Source organism: Oreochromis niloticus, linkage group LG7 (genome assembly GCF_001858045.2).
Source record: "Oreochromis niloticus isolate F11D_XX linkage group LG7, O_niloticus_UMD_NMBU, whole genome shotgun sequence".
NCBI lineage: Eukaryota > Metazoa > Chordata > Actinopteri > Cichliformes > Cichlidae > Oreochromis > Oreochromis niloticus.
Genome location: NC_031972.2, coordinates 6,680,770 through 6,702,365, shown reverse-complemented (window position 1 = coordinate 6,702,365; position 21,596 = coordinate 6,680,770). Strand labels below are relative to the sequence as shown.

The 21,596-nt window shown below is 41.0% G+C and overlaps 1 protein-coding gene across 2 annotated transcripts; it reads right to left on the bottom strand.

Moving 5' to 3' along the window:
• Positions 1 to 240: 240 nt before the first annotated feature.
• On the bottom strand, positions 241 to 21,048 carry ca5a (carbonic anhydrase Va). Of its 2 annotated transcripts, none has more exons than XM_003439589.5 (7): positions 20,569 to 21,048; positions 14,218 to 14,415; positions 13,183 to 13,301; positions 8,487 to 8,582; positions 8,261 to 8,323; positions 6,522 to 6,680; positions 241 to 3,817 (listed from the first exon to the last, which is right to left on the bottom strand). In XM_003439589.5, the coding sequence occupies exons 1-7, from the start codon at positions 20,708 to 20,710 to the stop codon at positions 3,647 to 3,649; spliced, it is 948 nt and encodes a 315-aa protein (XP_003439637.1). In that variant the 5' UTR covers positions 20,711 to 21,048; the 3' UTR covers positions 241 to 3,646. The 2 variants fall into 2 exon arrangements, with proteins under 2 accessions (XP_003439637.1, XP_005449439.1); XM_005449382.4 differs by lacking the exon at positions 20,569 to 21,048 and adding an exon at positions 14,589 to 14,743.
• Between the last annotated feature and the right edge of the window lie 548 nt (positions 21,049 to 21,596).

The window sequence follows — 21,596 nt, the reverse complement described above, 5'->3', positions numbered from 1 at the left end:
TATGCAGCTGACTTAAAGAAAAATAATTGAAATCATAAAATAAAAAAATTAAAAAAAATAATAATACAAAGGTAGCACAGGAAGCATTTTTACATCACACAATACTTTATTATTTTACCTCATTTATTAACATCAGTCTATCTACAATCATGTTTCCATGCCCATGTTGCCACCTGAGGATCAGGAGGGTCTTCCAACATCCACTGCTGGATGGCTTAGCAGGGCCCCGCAGGGCAGGAATGTGGGCTACACACTCAACAAATAAACAGCTAAAATATGCACTGCATACAGTGTACACATCAGACACCTGCTAAAACATCACAGTGAGCTACAGAAGACTAGGAAAGATGAAGTAAAGGTGCAAAATATTTTTGTACAGCGGGACCTGTAGTATCTCTATGATTAGAAAAGCAGGCAATGATATGGATAAAAACACAAAAAGAGGAAGACTTTATATTCTATTAGATTTAATTGATGCAAAAATACGTATAATTTTTAGCAGTCAATCAAGAAAAGCACCAAAAACAGATTTCTAGCGCCTCAAACTTTGATAGAACAATCCATTTAAATAATCAGTCTGCACTGACTGAGCATGTGCATTGTAATATGTTAATATTGCAATTGCATTTTTTTAAAAAAGGCATAAGAAAGTAACAACATGAGTAAAAAGCCATGAAAAACCAAGGCAGATGATGGTGCACAATTCAAATACATCAATAAAATACAGCTGTACACGATGAAGGCAGCACTGGGTCCCTTGTCTCCCGTGTTAGTACAATACACTGAACAAAGAAGAAGAAAAAACTCCAAGCACACCACCTCATCAAATTCCACTTCTACTTCACGCTAAAATCTTTTCTGTCTTCTGCGGGCCCCTCACTGTTTATCTAGCCAGTCTGCAGCCGTCACAACAATTAACATCACCCAGTGCACATCGTATCTTTTCAATACACGTCCACTGAAGTCCAGTCGCTGTGCAGCTTCGTGCTCTGCCTCGACTGGGGGGCCAACAGAGGACCGCTGGGGAGATGGAGCGGGGCGTTAAAGCCTCACGTGAACCTCGGTGCCAGGAGGAGGGCAAGTTTGGATAGTTGCATTGTTACAGAGGGATCATTAAGACAACCATGACCTCTCACCCCACTTCAGTGCAACTGTATGCCATTGGAGAAAACCTTTGCACACAGATGACGTTAGAAGTGGCCAGATATGGTGCGATGTTCCAGTTTGCAGGGCAGTGTTTGCAGTCCTAAAATAAGACCAATCTCAGAGCCAGACAAGTCTCTGCATGCGTGTCTCCTTCTATCGTTCCATCAGTACCCTCCTCTTTCAACTTTACCTCAAACTTCCTTTTAGCTTTCTAACGTTGCTGCACAGTCCAATTTCATGCACTGCAGCTGCTGGACATGAGCCAAAGCATGACAACTGCCAAACCTTTCTAGATGATGTAACATTGCATTAAAATCGTTCCCGATTTCCAAACCTTTGTGTCCCTACACTGGATCTGCATATCATTTCAATTTATTCTAGTTTACATCTTTAAAGGGAAACTGCTATGCTTTTGCTCATATTCTGTCATATAATTATGCTAAAATCATGAATCCTCATATTCAGTTTTAGATGGTGCACTGGGAGACAAAAAACAGGCTTATCGCTGCTCTAAATGGCAGATATTTTTGCATAATAGGTCCCCTCTGGATAGGTTACAGGTAAAACTCAAATAGTGGAATCCTGGTATATAAAAATAAAAACATGCTGCAACATTAGAGGTAATTTATCCTCCTGTGACCTGTCCAAGTACATCCTGCAAAAGGTCTTTAGCTTTAAAATATCAATAACAATAATAATAATAATAATAATAATAATGATAATGTAGATCGGGCATTCTACATTACATTTTATGCTAAATATAACTAACTTTAAACCCCTTCCAATCCAAAAACAGCAGACTGATTTGTTCTGTCACATTAGTGCGATTAATCTTCTGTTAAAACACAACAACTGCACCACAGAGACTAATAAAGACAGCAGCTTCCTCCCAATTACAACTCGATTCATTCAGATTACCAGACCGGTGTACTATGAAGCAAGTTCAACATAGTCAGGCTTTCTTTGTGTTAGCTGGCTCAACAAAGCCTCAAACTCTGGTTAACCCAGCCTGCTGGCCTGCTTTATTCAGAGGTCAATAAAACCAACAGTGATGTTGCCAATAAGTCATAAGCTCAATGCTGAAGAAAACCTTTAATTCTGGGATTTTATATGCAAATACATCTTTAGGTTACCATGACAGCTGCAACTTTAAAGCTTTTACATGTGCATGCAGGTCTGATGCTGCCACATAGTGTAATGAAAGAGAGATCAGTGGAAATCAGTTTAGTTTTTGGCCAAGGCAAAATTAGCTGAGCTGACAACTGACTCTGCTGCAGACCAGGTTATGAGTTCGCCATAAGCAGGTATAGAGAGCAAAGAGAGTTTCCTTTGTAACACTGAAAACTAACTCCTTGTTTCATAGTACACCTGTCTGGGAGATAAGAGGTGAGCATCACAGTAAATATCAGCTGAGCCTCCACCATTTCTGAGTGTGACCACCAACCACTGTACCCGAGCTATAGCTGGGGGGATGAGATACTTTCCATCCTGTGAGGGGTAAGGGTGAAGCTGCCAAAAGCAGTGAGCCACGCAGAGAACATTTAAAGGCACGGTGGTTATAGTGTCTAATGGAGATCACTGTAAGCCAGAGTAAAGGAAGAGAACTGGGTGCACCAATGTGACACAGGTACACGCACTCTGGGTCAGTCAGGATGCATGTATGTGCTATAGTAACCAGGCATGATTGTGCGTATCAGCAACACAGGTTCTGTGCAGAAGAACCAAAGCTTAGAGTTACCTTTAAGACTCTTTAAATTATAGGATGTCCGAATCAAACAAAGATGTATAAAGTATAATATACAAGTATCTCTTTGTATCAGGAGACGACACTAAAGGTTTAAAATGTGTAGATGGGAAAAAAACTAAAAACAAAAACACAAAACAGTAAATCCTACAACTTTAAGAATAAACTCTCTAAGTGGTAAAACATTGATGATTTTAGATATGTTGAGTATTTTACTGGGCAGGCACATTCCCCCTGACGGTTTGGTAAAATCTCCAGGGCATTGTGTTGTAAACTTACAGCAGCTCCTGCCTCCTTATAAGGATAAAAACATCACAGCAAGGAGATCAGAGCACTCTCTGCTGTAGCTGTGACCATGAAGTTTGTACCTGCAGCTCGGTGTGACTCCCTACACACAGCTGTAGCTACAAACTTTACATACAGTAACTGAAAAGACTGTAAATACAGAATAAATACCATTCTTATTAATATTATTTTTTCCCCACAGCAAGCATCCCTTATTGGCTTTTGGTCTGCAACAGTCAAACCAAATTGTAAAAGAAAATAAAAACCGCAACCAATCAGAAACAGGTGCCTACCCAACCCCACCCCCCCAGCCCCACACACATTGTGCTACACTCTAAAAACCTGCTTCCAGCATCAGATGTTGATGAGCAACAACATGTTCTGACAGCATGAAGAAAGGAAAACAACAGAAGTGTGGACAGTGGTCACTGTGTGAGTTACTCTAAGAGAAGACGAAAGGGTCTAGCAGCATCAGTGGTTGTGCTTGTCGCCTTCAGCGGATGGCGCCTCCTTCAGGAAGGGACTGAAGGAGGAGCGGACGGCACGTCCCCGGAGAGGCTGCTGCACACGGAAGTTGTTCACCATGCTCTTCTGCATATCTTCCTCGGCTGAGGTGAAAAGAAGGCTCCGGAAGACAGCCAACTATAGGGCGAGAGAGTCAGAGGTAGACAGCAGAGATTTATATCAAACTTCTTCAAAGGATAATCACTTTAGCTTCTGGGCAATTTCAACAAACTGCAAATCCTGATGCTGAAATGTTGCTGTGCTGGTTTTTATGGGTGTGGATGCAAATAAACACACCTTCACATAAACCTCAACTGTCATCGGAAACTACTACTGAAAGTTACCTTGAAAGAACAGTTGTTGCCAAAACACAACAGCACATCTCCAGAGGTTGGTGTGCAACTCAACTTAAAGTTGCACCAGTGATTCGTGCCCACCATGGGTGAGCATTAATTCTCATACAGGGAGTGCAGAATTATTAGGCAAGTTGTATTTTTGAGGAATAATTTTATTATTATTGAACAACAACCATGTTCTCAATGAACCCAAAAAACTCATTAATATCAAAGCTGAATGTTTTTGGAAGTAGTTTTTAGTTTGTTTTTAGTTTTAGCTATTTTAGGGGGATATCTGTGTGTGCAGGTGACTATTACTGTGCATAATTATTAGGCAACTTAACAAAAAACAAATATATACCCATTTCAATTATTTATTTTTACCAGTGAAACCAATATAACATCTCCACATTCACAAATATACATTTCTGACATTAAAAAACAAAACAAAAACAAATCAGCGACCAATATAGCCACCTTTCTTTGCAAGGACACTCAAAAGCCTGCCATCCATGGATTCTGTCAGTGTTTTGATCTGTTCACCATCAACATTGCGTGCAGCAGCAACCACAGCCTCCCAGACACTGTTCAGAGAGGTGTACCGTTTTCCCTCCTTGTAAATCTCACATTTGATGATGGACCACAGGTTCTCAATGGGGTTCAGATCAGGTGAACAAGGAGGCCATGTCATTAGTTTTTCTTCTTTTATACCCTTTCTTGCCAGCCACGCTGTGGAGTACTTGGACGCGTGTGATGGAGCATTGTCCTGCATGAAAATCATGTTTTTCTTGAAGGATGCAGACTTCTTCCTGTACCACTGCTTGAAGAAGGTGTCTTCCAGAAACTGGCAGTAGGACTGGGAGTTGAGCTTGACTCCATCCTCAACCCGAAAAGGCCCCACAAGCTCATCTTTGATGATACCAGCCCAAACCAGTACTCCACCTCCACCTTGCTGGCGTCTGAGTCGGACTGGAGCTCTCTGCCCTTTACCAATCCAGCCACGGGCCCATCCATCTGGCCCATCAAGACTCACTCTCATTTCATCAGTCCATAAAACCTTAGAAAAATCAGTCTTGAGATATTTCTTGGCCCAGTCTTGACGTTTCAGCTTGTGTGTCTTGTTCAGTGGTGGTCGTCTTTCAGCCTTTCTTACCTTGGCCATGTCTCTGAGTATTGCACACCTTGTGCTTTTGGGCACTCCAGTGATGTTGCAGCTCTGAAATATGGCCAAACTGGTGGCAAGTGGCATCTTGGCAGCTGCACGCTTGACTTTTCTCAGTTCATGGGCAGTTATTTTGCGCCTTGGTTTTTCCACACGCTTCTTGCGACCCTGTTGACTATTTTGAATGAAACGCTTGATTGTTCGATGATCACGCTTCAGAAGCTTTGCAATTTTAAGACTGCTGCATCCCTCTGCAAGATATCTCACTATTTTTGACTTTTCTGAGCCTGTCAAGTCCTTCTTTTGACCCATTTTGCCAAAGGAAAGGAAGTTGCCTAATAATTATGCACACCTGATATAGGGTGTTGATGTCATTAGACCACACCCCTTCTCATTACAGAGATGCACATCACCTAATATGCTTAACTGGTAGTAGGCTTTCGAGCCTATACAGCTTGGAGTAAGACAACATGCATGAAGAGGATGATGTGGACAAAATACTCATTTGCCTAATAATTCTGCACTCCCTGTATAGCCATTCTCCACTAGTACTTGCTTGGGTCAGCTTGACTTATCTTAGTTTTCAGGGTTTCCCATTAGGTGGTACGTACTTTTTTTAGTAGCTGCTCGGCTGGGATTCCAATCGATCTGAGGTGATCCGAAAATGTGACGTCAAGAGACTGCATGCCACCGATTGGCTAGTCAGTGGCATCATGAATCATTAGAGTGTCTCACTCACAAAAATCAAAAACGCCTTTTTTTTTTTCAACCTGGCAACGAGGGAAACAGCTACACAAAAAACACTACTTTGGTAGCAGGTATGCCATTGCCTCAACGTCCTCCACTGTTGTGGTGTTAGTGTCGCATACAAATGACTTCACAGGTCTTTTGCCCACAAGGTTGTTATAACAACCTCAGGCACATTAGGTCATTCTCTATTGTAATGCCAAACATCCCAAACTGAGCCATGTTGAGTTGGCTGAGTCGGTACTAGTGGAAAAGGGTTAATAGTAGTCATGGCTAGCTAGTTAGCAACCAGTTCCACACATTTGGAACAGTGCTTATCCTCTATTTTTATCCCCACCCACTCAAACATGTTTTAATACAGTGTTCATTTACGTCTCTGCACTTATTTGTCTGTATTTGGTCTTAGGATGGACCACATCCTAACATGTTAAACCTTTTAACATCTTAGGATTTTAACAGAGGAAGAAGGATTGAAAAAAAAGGAATCAGACACCAACAATCACACTGCACATGAAAAATCAACCCACTGTTAAAAAGTCTAGCGTTAATAACATTCTTTACTTTTTTGTGGTCTAACTCTTAAAAACATCGTATTCACCTGGTCATGGCTGACTTCTATGTGCTGTTTCATAATGATCCAGGTAACAGACTCTGTCAGAGGAGGCGTGGTCAGAGAGCCATGGTACGTCCAGTAGTCATCTGTGTTGGTGGGTAACAGACAGCCAGGGTCGAACCGGTTAAACTCTACTACACTGTCCTGCAGAAGACCAAAGAAACAAATATTCAGTTAAAGCTTGTGGACTCTACTGGAGTAGCTTTGCATGATTCACACTTCAAATTGATCTTTAGTTCTGCCTGAAACAAGCCGTTTTAGCTCCTCTCCCTGTGAGTCAACATTTTTCTGGGTACATCTCAGATTCACAGCTTCCACTCACAGCCATGTTGATATGAGCATCCGCAAGTGTAACAGTACAAGTATATGACAAAAAAAAATACACAACAGCAGATCTGTGGAAAATTGTAAAATATTTAAAATTGTTACACATTGATTATAATCCAAATATGCTTTTCTTTACTCCAGCTTCATTTCACAGTCAGATAAGTGATGATTCTAAATTGGTCATACATGTGAATGTGTATGTGAAATGTTGTCTGTCTCTCCGTCTTAACTCTGTGACACACTGATATCTTTCTGGCGTGTACCCTGTTCTCTAACCCTGTGACAGCTGGGATCAGTTCACTGACAGACTGATAAGTCAAAATATCTAATAAGTACCTCCACTTATCTTAACACTGCAACCATCAAGCTATCCATTATCCACTTTAAAATTTGTTTAATATGTGTTACACAACATCTGTTATCTAGCAAACACTTCTTATTATATTGTTGAACAAACATTGATATCAGGCCTTATTAGTGATAGGCTGAACTAGCAGCGATACAAAACAAGAAGAAAATACAATCTCCAATGAGTCACCTTCAAAAACTACAAACACAACTGTGAAAATATAATCACATCTCAGGACAGATCTATAATGACAGATTAACATGTTAAAATCAAGGGAAACACTATATCACACCACCACAATGAGCAGCTTGAACTGTTAACACGCATTGTGGCCCACGGATTTGTCTCATTATCACCAAATTCTGACAATCTGATGTGGGAGCAGAAATCATGATCTGTCAGGACAGTATGTCCTCCTTTCAAAATGAAAACTGTCTAGGTGTGGCAAATGTGTGCCCAATGTAGTCTTGGTTTCCTGTTCTAAGTTAACAGAGTACAGAGCGCTGATGCAACCTCCCACTTTCGCACGCCATCCTCTACAGCTTTCCAACCACAGAACTGTAGCTTATTGAAGGTTTGTAATTTTCTGCCCCACTCTCTGAACTAGACTGTTGTTCATGGAAAAAAAGCAGACCAGAAAAAGCATCTCACTAATAATCAATAATTTCTTCATCAATAATCAATCCAAGGTTAAAAGCACTAAGCTCTTGTGTTTCCTCCCTGTTGATTCCTGCATGCGTTCTTTTCATATAGCGAGTTGCTTACATACACTACATTTATTAATGCACAGCTAGTGCAATTTACCTCATCTTCAGGTCCTTAGATGCAGTGAATACACAGCTACTGATTCGGTTTGACTTGGTGAAAAAAAAAAATTGAAATTCTCCGTGTGAATGAAGCCTGAACCACTAGAGGGCACCACCTCCCTATAAACTGACAGCTACAGAATTGTTGGTCTGTGATGCTCTTTGTCAAAGGTAAATACACTTTCTCATTAAAGCAGAGAAAAAACACAACAGGTATACGCACATGTGTGTGTGTGACTAACCTTGTGTCTGACTGCAGGCAGAGCGTCCACCAGTTTCTGCAGCCCCTCGTGTCTCTTTCCCACCTATGCAAAGATTAGACCTTAATCTGGATTATCGTCACAGCACAAATCAGCTGGACGGCTGTTACCATTCTCTCACATAAACACACTGCTGAACACAAATCAAAAGTAGACTAAAACATTTTGGTAATTAGTTTAAGGATTTGAAAGACAGTATGTGATGTACCTTCAGAAAAACTCCGATGACCGCCAGCCCGTTATCCTCCATCACTGCCTCCTCAAACAGACTGTACTTGTCAGAGTTCCAGTGGACCAAGTGGAGCTAAAGCGGCACACAAAGCAAAGACATCATGAGTTTGTCTGTATGTGACCCAAACTGTAACAACTATAATCTCTTTGTCCGTTTTCCTGTTAAATCCTTCCTGCCTTCTTATATTTTCATTTGACCTAGTGCAAAATGTACAGCTTTATTAATTGTATTAAAATATGACACAAAAGATCCCATGAAGCTGTAGCTCATAACTGCAACTTGATACAGACACACACACACACACACACACACACACAGACACACCTGTGACGTATACATATTCCCAACACACACACACACACACACACACACACACACACACTGGAGCTTCTTACATAAGCATGCTTGAATGTAATGGAACTACATGAAAATAGATGTCCTATACACCGGACAAATGTACGAGGCTGTAAACTCAGCTGCTGACAGACAAACACACACTTCATGTTTGAGTCTGACTTTGGTGATATAAAAAGAATTAGAGAAACACAGCTGGGTGAAAGAACAACAGCTGTATGCCTTAAACAGTGTAACGAGTTTTGCACAATGCTTAAACATTTGAAGAACAAACAATTCAAACAGGGTACATGAGTACATATAAAAGGACCGCAAACTAAGGCAATATTTGCGCTGTTTCAACAGCACACTGTTGTTTTTTCCATTACTCCTTCTCTCTGTTAACCCCTAAAGGACTAAAAACTGACTTATACTGAAGGAGGCACATGTAAGATTACAATAGTAAGCATAAAATACCTACATGACTAATCTCAGTTTTAGCTATGGGCAGCTGGAATTGTTACAAATATGTTTTTTTTAATACTTCTCCGTTAAATCTACGTTCTAGTTACATCGTAAGCACAAAACCCTCTGAAAACCTGCAATGTGGCCTACCCTAACCCAACGCGCACCTCCCCTGGAAATATAACGACACATCCTGCAGATATCGTGACGGGCCTCTGCAGTACTGTCAGTGTCTCTGATGCATTTGCAGTCACGTTTTTAACAGTTGTTCAATCAACAAAAAAAATCATTAGGGGTGCAACGGATCACGGTTGATCCGAAATCCGAACCGATCCCTCTCCACGGTTCGGTACGCACGTGATCCGAAGATTCGAAAAAGAAAAAAAAAGTATGCCTATGGTGCGCGTGGTGGGTCTGTCAAGCGGTAGTTATGGTCAGCGCTAGCGGTCCAAGTAGCGGAGCAGAGGAGTTTGCGGCACTTAAGCAGCCCTTTGCTGCCCAGTCCGACCGGGCTAAAGCTATTATTAAAGCTAATGGGGTGTTTAGCTGCAGACGGGAGGCCGTACTCCGTTGTGCAAAACAAGGGGTTTAAACTGTGATGAACGTGCTTGAGCCACGCTATGATATCTCGTTGCGCGTCCACTTCAGTGACAAGATCGTTCCAAGCATGTATGAGCAGGAGAAGTTTAAAGTTATGGCTGAACTGTCCCAGGCATCTTCTGTTGCTCTAACTACAAATGGGTGGAGCTCCAGGGCAACGGAAAGCCACGTGACCGTGACCCCTCGTTATATCACAGCGGAGTGGTAGCTACAAAGCCCTGCACTGCCCTATAGATTACATTAGATTAGATGAAACTTTATTTATCCCTCGGATGGGTTCAAACTGAAATTCAGTTTCCAGTAGCACAGCACCGACAGAAGTTGCAGAATGTGAGCAGAAATATACCATATATACACACATTTATAAATAGAGAGAATACAAAAGGGATAAATAGAATAAATAGGAATAAGAATACAAGGGAACGCCACATTTTAAGTATTGTAAGTCTATTACACCGTTGGATATTAACAAAAACTATTGCACAGTGAAAAGGCACTACAGCTACTTGTTCCCCCCTCCTCTGTCCCCGTTTCCCCTCCAGCGAGGAGTTAAACAGTTTGTGGGACAAAGGACTTTTTAAGTCTGCTGGTCCTTGACTTTGGGAGAAGCAACCTGTCACTGAACAGACTCCTCTGGTTGTTTATGGCCGTGTGCAGAGGATGCAGAGGCTGCCCAGCATGGTCCATAATGTCCATATTGCACCTTAATTTGTTTTTATATAAGTGCGTGGAATGAGTCTTCAGTTGAATGTTTTTTAATAGGCAAAAAATACTTAAATAAATAAATGGCGAGTAGAATTTTTGTCTTTTTTTTTCTATTTTTGCTGATCCGAAAATTTATCCGATCCGTGACTTAAAAACCGTGATCCGATCCGAACCGTGAAATTTTTGATCCGTTGCACCCCTAAAAATCATCATAATAATTATCACCTCAATATAAGGACAAACAAATGTCAGGTAGTTGTGGGAACTATTGATGTCAGGAAACATATGAAGCGGAAAAACCTGTGGGACAAATATATTCGTCTCTAAAAGTTAAAAATAAAATAAACTGAGCACAACAAAGACTGAGGACCCAGGAGGGGAATGAAGTCCCAGGTTTAAATTTGTTTCCCCCATGGGTAGCACCACATAACACAGAAACATGAGCACAAGATAACGGACAACATGTAAAAGTAGATTACGTCGTAGGCATGAATCTCCCAAAGTTTTATTGCAGAAGTTTAAATGAGCTGTTACACTGTCCACATTTTAACAGGTGTCAGAGGTACAGACCCACAGAGGTCAGGCAAAGAGGACTCAGGTGTGCAGACAACTGCTAACTCAGAGCATGACAATAGAAAAAATAAATAAATGTAAATTTAGACCCAAGAAAAACCTGCAAGGGTTTAGTTGAAAATTGTTATTTCACTCGGGGAAAAAATGTCAGAGACTTCATCTCAGTCGCTTCTTTTCTTATTGGCCACATGCCACTGTGAGGAGGCTTGTTACTGTGTGTGTGTGTGTGTGTGTGTGTGTGTGTGTGTGTGTGTTGTATTAGCGATTAAACATGTGGGTTATGGAGTTTAGCTTTAGTTATAACATTCTTGTGTACTACACTTAGAGGAATGCACTGAATAAGCAGCCTACAACCTGAAAATAAACTGTACCCCTAATGAGCAATTCCACTTTTCTGTGAGAAATCTACATCATAACTTACGACTCCCCCCATACCATCAGAGATGGAGGCTTTGGAACTAAGCACTGATAACAGGCAGGATAGTCCTTCTCCTCTTTAGAAACAAATTTTCCAAAAACAATTTCATGATTTGATTTGTCTGATCAAAGAACAGTTTTCCTCTTTGCCTCAGTCCATTTTAAGTGAGATTTGTTCCAAACAAGACAAGCATTTCCAGATCATGCTCATATATGGCTTCTTCTTTGCACGATAGAGCTTTAACCTGTGGATAACAAGGAATCTGAAAATTGTACATTTTCTCAGTTCAAACACATGATATATTGTTCTATTGTGAATAAAGTAGGGGTTTATAAGATTTTAAAATCCCTCTATTCTGTTTTTACATTTTAAAGAGCGTTCCAACCTTTTTGGAATTGGGGTTGTAATATTACTTGAGTTGAGGCAAGCATCAATACAATAGTAGGTACAGTGAGGGGTTATGTAAAGATCCAGTGATGCAGAAAGTTATTGCAAATGACTGACAGCGAATTACCCTCCCCCTCCCCTCTCTCTCAATTACCTGCTCCTTAAGTAACATCTATGTGAGTTTCCATTCAGCGGCTCGTTAAACAATAACATACAGTGTGCAGTGCTTCTGCACTTAGCATGCTACATTAATCCAGCAGCTGCAAGGTCAGGGCATTTTAAGCGTCAACAGAGTGTGTGCATAGGGGAACACTGCTGTTACAGGTATGAACACACTCATGTACTTGGTGGTGTTTTTATCTCAGGTGATGCTAATTTTGTGGCTTTTGTTAAAAAAATAAAATAAAATAAAATCTTGTAAATCCAAAATCTGTAAAAAAACCAATCTTATTAAAAAGCATCTAACATCTCAATTCACTGCACTGATGCTGAAGTCCATTCAGTTGGTCACTAATAGATGTACAACACACTTTTAATAAGAGAGAACTAAAACAGTGCCTTTCAGGCTGACGTTTTAATGGTATAGAAGTGGAATAATCTGCACTGGCTCAGTCACTTCCCTGATGTCAACCAGATGGAGCTGAACATCACTAAAAGCACAAAGACCCACAAACAACCACTGAAGGCAGTGAAGGTTAGCAAAACACCAATAAGGAGGAAAGCCAGTCTTTAGTGACGTCCATGAAAAATAAGCACTTCTGTTATTGTTGTGCGAGTTTATCCTATTAAATTTAAAGCCCAGAAAATAAGGAACTGTGCATAAAAATAGCTGCATTTTGACATATTGTTATTATTGCATATAAATATTATTGTTCAACTGCTTAAATTAAAACCTTAGAGTTTCCAGGTGAGCCTGTCTTAGTTGTGTAACTGCAACTTGTATATGGTCAGCATAAATTACAAATCCCACAACACTAATCCTGTGCATACTTTCCAGTTTAAAGTAATATATAAATGTTAAGAGCTCTTACATTGACCAGAGACATATTCAAACAACATTAGTGGAAATTAGTGCACATCAGAAGGGGACTTGGATAAATTCATGGTGAAAATGATGGCTGTGAACATTTATGTGACCCCATGTTTTCCATGTGTTTGTGTTGGTGTATGGAGGTGGCAGCACTGCTGTACCTCAGCGGGGAACAGCTTCTTGTCCACAGTGTGCTCAGAGCCCCAGGCGTTGGTCTCACCCCAGTGGAAGTGGAACTGGCAAAGCCTAAATTTGTCTTCCAGGGGGCCTCCTTGTAGCGCTGCAACCAGAAAGTTCAAGGACATGAAAATCAGTGCATCAAACACGGATTCGTCCAGAGGAAATAGCTCATGTTTCAGGGAATTTTTAATTACTTGTTTCCTCCTTCAAAGGGTGGAAATTATCGGACAAAGACTGACTGTTCAGGGACGGGTTGTTCAGGGAGTAAATCTGACCTCAAACATCCAGGAAACATTAAAGTGAGAACGAGGCTATGAAAGAATAACTTTTTTATTGTCCTCACACTATCTGCGCACTGATAAGGCCTCTCTTTCTCCATATACAGCAGCATAAAGGTTTCTGTTGTCAAAAAAATAAAGGCTAAAGTTCTTCACAAAGTGAAGTTTATAAACCTGTTATTGTTCTCGCAGACTAAGCTTTAAAGCTTTTAATACAAAGACTGGCAGCATGTGACACCCTATAAAGTGTGTTGTTGTAATTTCACCAAAACATGATTTATATTTAGAACCTTAATGGGTAGTAAAGTTAGTGTTTTGGCGCACCCCAGTAATTATACCAAAATGACACTTTAAGGACAGGGTACGTTGCACTTTTAAGGGTCAGCACAAACATACAAGTCACATGACAGCCCACATGGCACCTTTAAGTGCAGTATTGCTTACTGGATTTTCCTACATACAGAGTGCTCTTTAAGGGGGAGTGGAGGAAAGATAATCCCCTTGTGTAGACCAAAACATGCATTCCTACAGCTGAGATTTCCCTTAAATTCTTTCTGATTTTAATGGAAGCTACAGACCTGCTGCCATCTGAGCAGGCAAAAAAAGAGGAACTTACATGGTACAAACTGTAATCTTACTTTCTAGGTTTCTAGGGAGTAATTACCTGAAGAACTTAATGTGTACTGTTCAGAGTATTTTAACTAAATATATACATGCAGATTACAAAAGAGTACTTACTGGACTTGTCTGTAGTGTCATCGTACTCGACCAGAAAGGAGTAACCGTTGTTCCAGATTTGTTGGCAAGTATGCGGGTCGTATTTGGTAACCAGAGGCTTCAGCTTTGAATCAAAGATGCTCTTTCGTACGACAATATCAATTGGAGACTGACGATCCCCTCCTGGTACCGCGAGGGGTCCCTGCCACATGGGATGCACTGAAGGAGATGAGATGAGAAGAAGAAGGAGGAAGAGGAAAATGTAAAAAAAAACAAAAACAAAAAAAAAACACAAGTTAGTGATATTAAAGATTATCGTTTTCCAGTCAGAGTTAAAAATTCTTGACAAAGGGAACAGCAGAAAAGATTACCCAAAAAACCATTAAACCTACTTTTCATGTTGCACCCTGCTGCTTCCTGCATTTTTGTAAAATCCATTATTTTTTTTAAAAATATTAAAAATGCTTCATAAAAAGAAGATTCAAATGGTGACAGTATTAGAAAGACAGGTACAATCCTTCTTCCCCGAGCTCTTAAAAGGAACTGACTGAAAAGTCAGCAAGTAAGCAATCTTACTTCCTTTTAGTCCACTTACTTTTTTTTTCCCTAAAGGAAATTACTAAATAAGAGAGAAGTGGGCCGGCTGTACAGAAAGTGACACGCGGAATGTCTTGGCACGCCCTCAGCTCGCCTCCACAGCAGGAGAACCTGACCAGGACCTCTGGCCAGTCAAACTGCACGCTCAGTCCAACATCTGTCAACAGACCTGACTTCTAATTACTCAAAGCTCTGCTTATTTTCTCTGCCTCCCTATTTATGTGTTATGCCTTTGCCATTGAAATACATCCAAAACTATTTAAAAAATCTTTTCCTTAGAAGAAGAAAAGCACACACACAATTTAAAAGACTATTTCACTCTTTTATCTGAACCCAGATCAACAAGAAAAAGAACATGCGCAGTTCATAGGGCACAAAGGCACTTCAGTCTTTTGTTTTCCGTATCATTCATTCTCTCCGGAGCCTAAGGTTTCTGCTGAGAGCCAAGCTCAACAGGTCCGACTGGGACATGACCTTCATCTTCATCGGATTTCAGCGGCTCCTCTTAGGAGAGTTGGCTGCCTGTCTCAGTTATTGCATGGACAATAACTGCTTCCAAAGCCATGCAAGCTCACACACTGCAATTATCAAGTTTATTGTTTATTTGGCCTTGAACCCATAAAAGGGACTCATTTCAGGAGCATATCACAAATCATTTATCCTAATTTAAATTGGGGTGGAGGTACCGAGCAATTGCTCGAGTTTTCCTGGCACAGGACAAGATGTTTATATCTTGCCTTGCAGACATCAGCGAATCTGCCAAGCTCGCATTTCATTTCCTGTAGATGCATCACAATAAAAGCTTCACAAATGCAGAAAAAAAAAGTCATACCATCCAATATGCAAGACTGGTAACTGTGATATGATAGTGTCGCTCCACATCCTGGACACAGGGACCTGAACCTTTTCAAAGACTTTCACAACAGTCTTGAGTAACCAGCCTAATAACATGTTCTGAGCCAATTAGTGTATTGCACCTCACTGGGGGACCATCACAGCTGAGCTCCAGTAACTCCTGCTACTAAACAGAAGAGTGCGCTCTGAGGCGTTCTTCTTAATTAGCAAATAATCTCTGATATAAGCGAACTCGTGAAAATAATAGAGAATAATAATCTGAATGTTTTTAACAGGTTCTGGCAAATTAAACTTACAATTAAGGAATTAAAAAAGAATTAGAAATGAATGATTTGAGTAATATGTTACATAAATACTCCTCGCCGACTAAATGATTACTATGTATAATGGTTCTGAAAGAGAGAATGGTTTCAGCAAAAACAGTAAGAAAATACTGTTTTCTCTGTATACTCCAAAGACCTAAGTAACTCCAAACCTCTGCAGAGAAAACTTTGTGCCCTGAGCTGAGGCTTGCAGGTAGAATCTCTTTATGTTCAAGGTTGAGGTCTGGACTGAGCAAACCATCTGAACCCACTGAGGTGAAATTTTTACCCGACAGGCACTACTGAGGGAACAGAGTGCACCATTGTTCTGAAGCTGGCAAGATATCAGTATGCCTCCCTGCTACTTTTGTTAAGAGTATACAAAGAGTGAATGTGCCTTTACACAGAAAAGTACACAGATATCAAACTGAAGACCAAGCAACTAGCAAAAACGAAGAAATAAAAAAAATCCCACTTCAAAAAAAACCCAAAGTCTTTTCTTAATGGTTTGTACAGACGCAGGAGGACACAACAAGCTGGTTAAAGTTAAATATAAACTCTAGTTTATTACAATGGTTGAACATAAAAGCTTTGCTGGAACGGACAGTTTTTCTACTCCCAAACAGCCAACTACTCATTTAAGTCTGACCAACAACATTATTTTTCTTCCAATAAGGAAAGAGCTGAGACCGATTTATTTTTATTTTAGGAACAAAAGACTCCACTTCAAGAGACTCGGCAGATAACCACAGCTTTCCACAAAAAAAACAAAACAAAAAAAACACACAAAACAATTGTGTAAAACAAACAAAATAAGTAAAAGTGTAGCACACCTGGCACATTTTTTAATATACATCCTTGAGCTTCAGCTGGACTTCAGTCAAAATTATAGTAAAAACTTTACCTTTTAAGATTTTTTTCCTTTTGACTATTTTTAAAGCTACTAGGCTGCTGTAGAGCTATCACTTTTTAATACTTTGAATCATCATGGCCTTGCAATATTGGTCCATTTGATTGATCTTTATTATTATTATTATTATTAATATTATTATTATTATCATTATGTATTTATTTTCAGTTGTTATAGACGGGACAGACATGACTGGGGAAAGGAAGGAAGGAAGGAAGGAAGGAAGGAAGGAAGGAAGGAAGGAAGACAGAGGGGAACAGGGGAAGAGGGACAGTGAGAAAGGGCACTTAAAAAAAAAAAAAAAAAATCACCTGGTTCACCTGTTGAGAGAAGAAAAAACAGAAGAGAAAACAAGCAAAAAGGAGAACAACATAATAAACAACACTATCGCAATAATCTAGCTAACAGTAAATAACAGCAGCCAGCTGCGCCAGAGGGGACCGAGCCCCAGGTCCAGGGGCCAGAGGCCTGAGGGCCCCCCGAACTGGCCCAACCGAGCCACGGGCACCAGGCCCCACCAAGCAGCCACCGGGAGTGAGCCAGTACAGGTGACCTGAGCACCCAGCCCTGGACACCAAGAACCACCAACGCACCGACATCTGAGGGCATCAGCCACCGGCAGGGAGTGCGATGAGGGGACATAGGCCTCCATACCTTGGAGGGCCTCGGACTTACCCAGGTTTAAAGTAGGTATATCTATTAATCCGAAATAATTCATATTCCTGTTCGTATTTTGATACATTTTTTTAAAGACATTTTTGAGATGTCAAATTTAATTTTGCACAATCAAATAAGAAAAGGTGGCATACGGCTGTAAGAAGTACAGTCACGTGAATTTGATATATTTAATACTTTTAAGTATTTTGACAAATTTAAAAATAAATCATGTTCATATCCTCTCTTAGTAAATCCCCAGAAAACCTTTTATTTGTGACTATAGCACAGGTCACCTACTAACTATAAAAAGTAAGACAGCAGAAATAAATAACAAAAAGGAGAAATATATACAAAACAGAAAATAGAGTGGAGGCTGCGAATCAGGCCAACATCAGAAATTCCAATAAACACTCCTAAACGTTGTAGAAAGCCTACCCAGAAGAGTTTAAGCTGCTATAGCTTCCAAGGGTGGGCTGTCATCATATTTGTATAAGATAAAGGTCTAATCATCTCTTACTTTACTCAGATTGCACAGAGTGTATATTTGTTAATAATTTGAATTATTTTGGATAAGGATAAGTGTAAGATAATGAGTAATTTCAGTTTTTACTTTATAATTTTGTTTAGCGTAATATTTACAGTTAAATTGTATTTTCTTTCCTTATTTAATTTTTACGTACTGTTCCTTTAATACATGATAACTGTGCACGGGGGGAGCGTTCACGACCGAGAGTGTGGAGTAACGGGGCTCTAACTAGCTGTGGAGTCTAGGGATGCAACGATACCAATTTTTTCAAACCGATCCGATACCGATACTTGGATCTGAGTACTTGCCGATACCGAGTACAAAATCCGATACTTCTACCACACACACAAGTTAAACTTAACCAGTAGTAAAGAAACGACCCCAGACAACTCTTTAACACAAACGAAACGTTTACTGAACGTAAGGGCAGAGACAAATACTGTACAACACATCCCTTTTTTAAACTCAAATGATATTCCAATTCCTTAACCAAATGAAATACACTGTATAAATGAAATAATTCCCTTTCAAATTATATTAAACAACCCAACTTATGTTATCACCTTTTGGTAAGTTACTCACTAATATACACTCCAAAACACGTTATATAAATCCACTAAACATACAATATTCACACATGGGCTCCACACACTCACATACACACTTGTTGCAGGCCTGTTTGCTGCTCACGCTGGACGATGGAGAAAAATCCTCTTCTCCCCAGTAAGAGCACAAAAGTCTGACTTACAGTTCCGTTGCTCGGTAGATCGCCGTTCACCAGTCCCACACTAAATCCACTCCCTGCGGACCCGATGCTGTCTCTGCTACAGCACGTTAGCCCGTCACTGTCCAGCTCTCCGACAGTCCATAGCGGCTGCCTCCGTGGCGCAGCCAAGCAGTCCGGGCTAGCCTTTAGCCTCGGCGATCGTAGCTGGAAACACAGTTTTCCACGGTGGTGCGACCGTTGAAACAAAAAGTCACTTCACCCACACTCTGTTGCGAAGCTCCCACACGGTTAGCTTTCTAGTTACACACTCTTTTGTACTAGTTAACCTCAGTAAAACTAGCCGAGTCTCTCACTTTGGTTCAGCTAACCTCGTGCATCTCTCCATGCCGTTCTCTTCTCCTCCTCCATTGCAACAGATACACAGGTCCCGTTTTATGCTACCTTCACGGGCCTCCAGAAAATTAGAACTCTGAACAATATTTTAACTCCCTTCAGAGTTACATACCATAAAATAATACTTTATGATTAACATAACAGTTTGATTGCTCTAATTACCTGTATTTACCTTGTGACATATTACAGGGCAAATTAAATTCAGGGTACAGTTACATCACATAACTGTGAACACCTTATGTTACCGTGGCGTTCAAGTCCATGGGAATTATGAGTATCTACGCCCAAATTCGGGCTACATTAGTATCGGTTCATGGTATCGGTTAACTTTTACGAGTACGAGTACGCACACATTTTACAGTATCGGCCCCGATACCCGATACCAGTATCGGTATCGGTGCATCCCTAGTGGAGTCAAACAGTTTTCTTACCGTGTTTGCAGTGTAACTGAACATTCAAACGGATTACTGTGTTTCAAGACTGTGGAAATAAATGTTTGCCTGTTTGTTTTTCAACTACAAGCGGACTTTGTGGATTATGTTCAACTGCACAAGGACACGCGTACGGCCCGACTACCAGCTAGTGCTTCCGCGGTAATAATATTAAACCTTATGAATTAATAATGAGATGTCATTCAAGTTTATATGCATGTTAAGGCAATCGAGCAATTACTTTTGCTTACTGCATTTTTAAATGTTGACTCTTGTACTTGGCTGGAGACAGCAAACAAGGCAATATTGACATTACCAGGGCGTGTTAAGGAAATTATTAAAACTGCTCAGACAAGCCTGGGTGGTTTAAAAAGTCTGTGGTCTCATGAAAATAAAAGGTGGTGACTCATTAGTTGTGTAACATGCGAATGTTGCATGTCACACATCTGCCAGGAGCACAAGTACATACTGTAATGTAACACGTGACATTTTTTAGATTTTTATGAGCTCTCAATAGGGATATGCATAGTGGAAATGGCGATGAAGGCGAAATTTCTTTAGTATGTAATGAAGTGCATACAAGTAGAAGGTATATAGGCCAAAGGGCGTCAAAGGACCCCAGTGTTGGGCACACCGATCAGCGGTATCAATAGGTGTTTGGAAAACCTGGAGTCTGAACACTGCGGAGTCACCAGAGAGGCGACTGATCGAAATCCAGGGATGATCAAAGTCCAGCTCCAGGTTTGCACAGCTCCCCGCGGTGCTGGGGCATGAAAACAAAAGTGACCAACAAACGGTGCTGTGTGTGAGCCGCAATGAATGAAACAAGCCGACCACTGCCGAGCTGACACACACACACACACACACGCACACACACACACACATCTGTGTGACAATGAGCAGCTGACCGCCGGCTAGCAGGCAGGATGCCCAGCTAACGTTACCGCACATGCCTTATAAATAAAAGTACTCACTCTGAGACAGCACATATTTGCTTGAGCACGCAGTCAGGTTACATCCTCTGACAGGCGTTATCCGGTGACTCCTGGCTTGTCTGGCGAGCTGTCGGTGAATCTGTGAACCCAGAGGTCTAACCAGAGCCGAGAAAGTCACCATTTTAACCGAGTTAATGTTACCTGCTTCCCCGCAAACAGTTACGAGTCGAGCCGTTAGCTTTTAAACTCTCCTAAAGTTAGCTAGCCTGCTGAAAACAATATATCGGCTGGCTTCCCTCCTCCTCCTCCCGTGCCCTCCTACCGTTTTTCTGAAGGCGGGGAAAACAACACACACTCAAACTGTGACCGCAGAAAGCAAACAACACTCTATTAGGCTTTACAGTGAAGCAATAGCGCCAGAACAACACGATTAAACACACTTGTTCTCGGCGCACACCTTCGATAACCGATAACAGGGTCGTCGTTTGCGCCAGAGAGGTTGGCTGGGGAGGGGGTGTAGAGCGGACCAATCAGCGACGTCCTTTGATGGGCGTTAACGTGCACGATGACGTCGAGAGGAAGTACAGCCCCCATCCTGGGCCATCTGACCTCAGGAATTCACATGACAAGGTGGGGCCAGGTTTCACAATGGGCTCACCCGAAACCCTGGCTGATTAGGTCCCACACCCGCTTTCACACCTTGGCGCATGTGATTAGAGGATCACCAGGGGGTCCTTTGTCCCTCCTTGGGGGGATACTCCCACTGGGTTTAAATCTGGGACTCTCGGCCATTTGACCTTAGAACTGAAGAAGCTTCTCGGATGAGAGGTGAAACGTCTTCAAGCAACTTAAAGAAGTCCAGACGCTTTTTTCTTTGCAAACTCCTTTGACTACGATGACCTGGATGACTGAGAATCTTCACAGACATACAGCCCCCCTTTGATTAAATAACATTTCCCACGTGAGGAAATTTTTTCTGGGATAAAATTACTTATATCTTTGAGCTTCCCTTTGAAAATGTATTGTTTTGGTTTCTTAAGATTCAGCGCTTGGAAAAGTGTAATTTT

What these genes read in the sequence shown, in the direction of transcription:
- ca5a (XM_003439589.5), bottom strand. Translation starts at nt 20,710, where the DNA reads ATGGTGACTTTCTCGGCTCTGGTTAGACCTCTGGGTTCACAGATTCAC. An exon ending in CAAATATGTGCTGTCTCAGA is followed by an intron (nt 14,416 to 20,568) that starts GTGAGTACTTTT and finishes CATCTCCTTCAG; the next exon opens with TGCATCCCATGTGGCAGGGA. An exon ending in TAGAAGTCAGCCATGACCAG is followed by an intron (nt 3,818 to 6,521) that starts GTGAATACGATG and finishes CTCGCCCTATAG; the next exon opens with TTGGCTGTCTTCCGGAGCCT.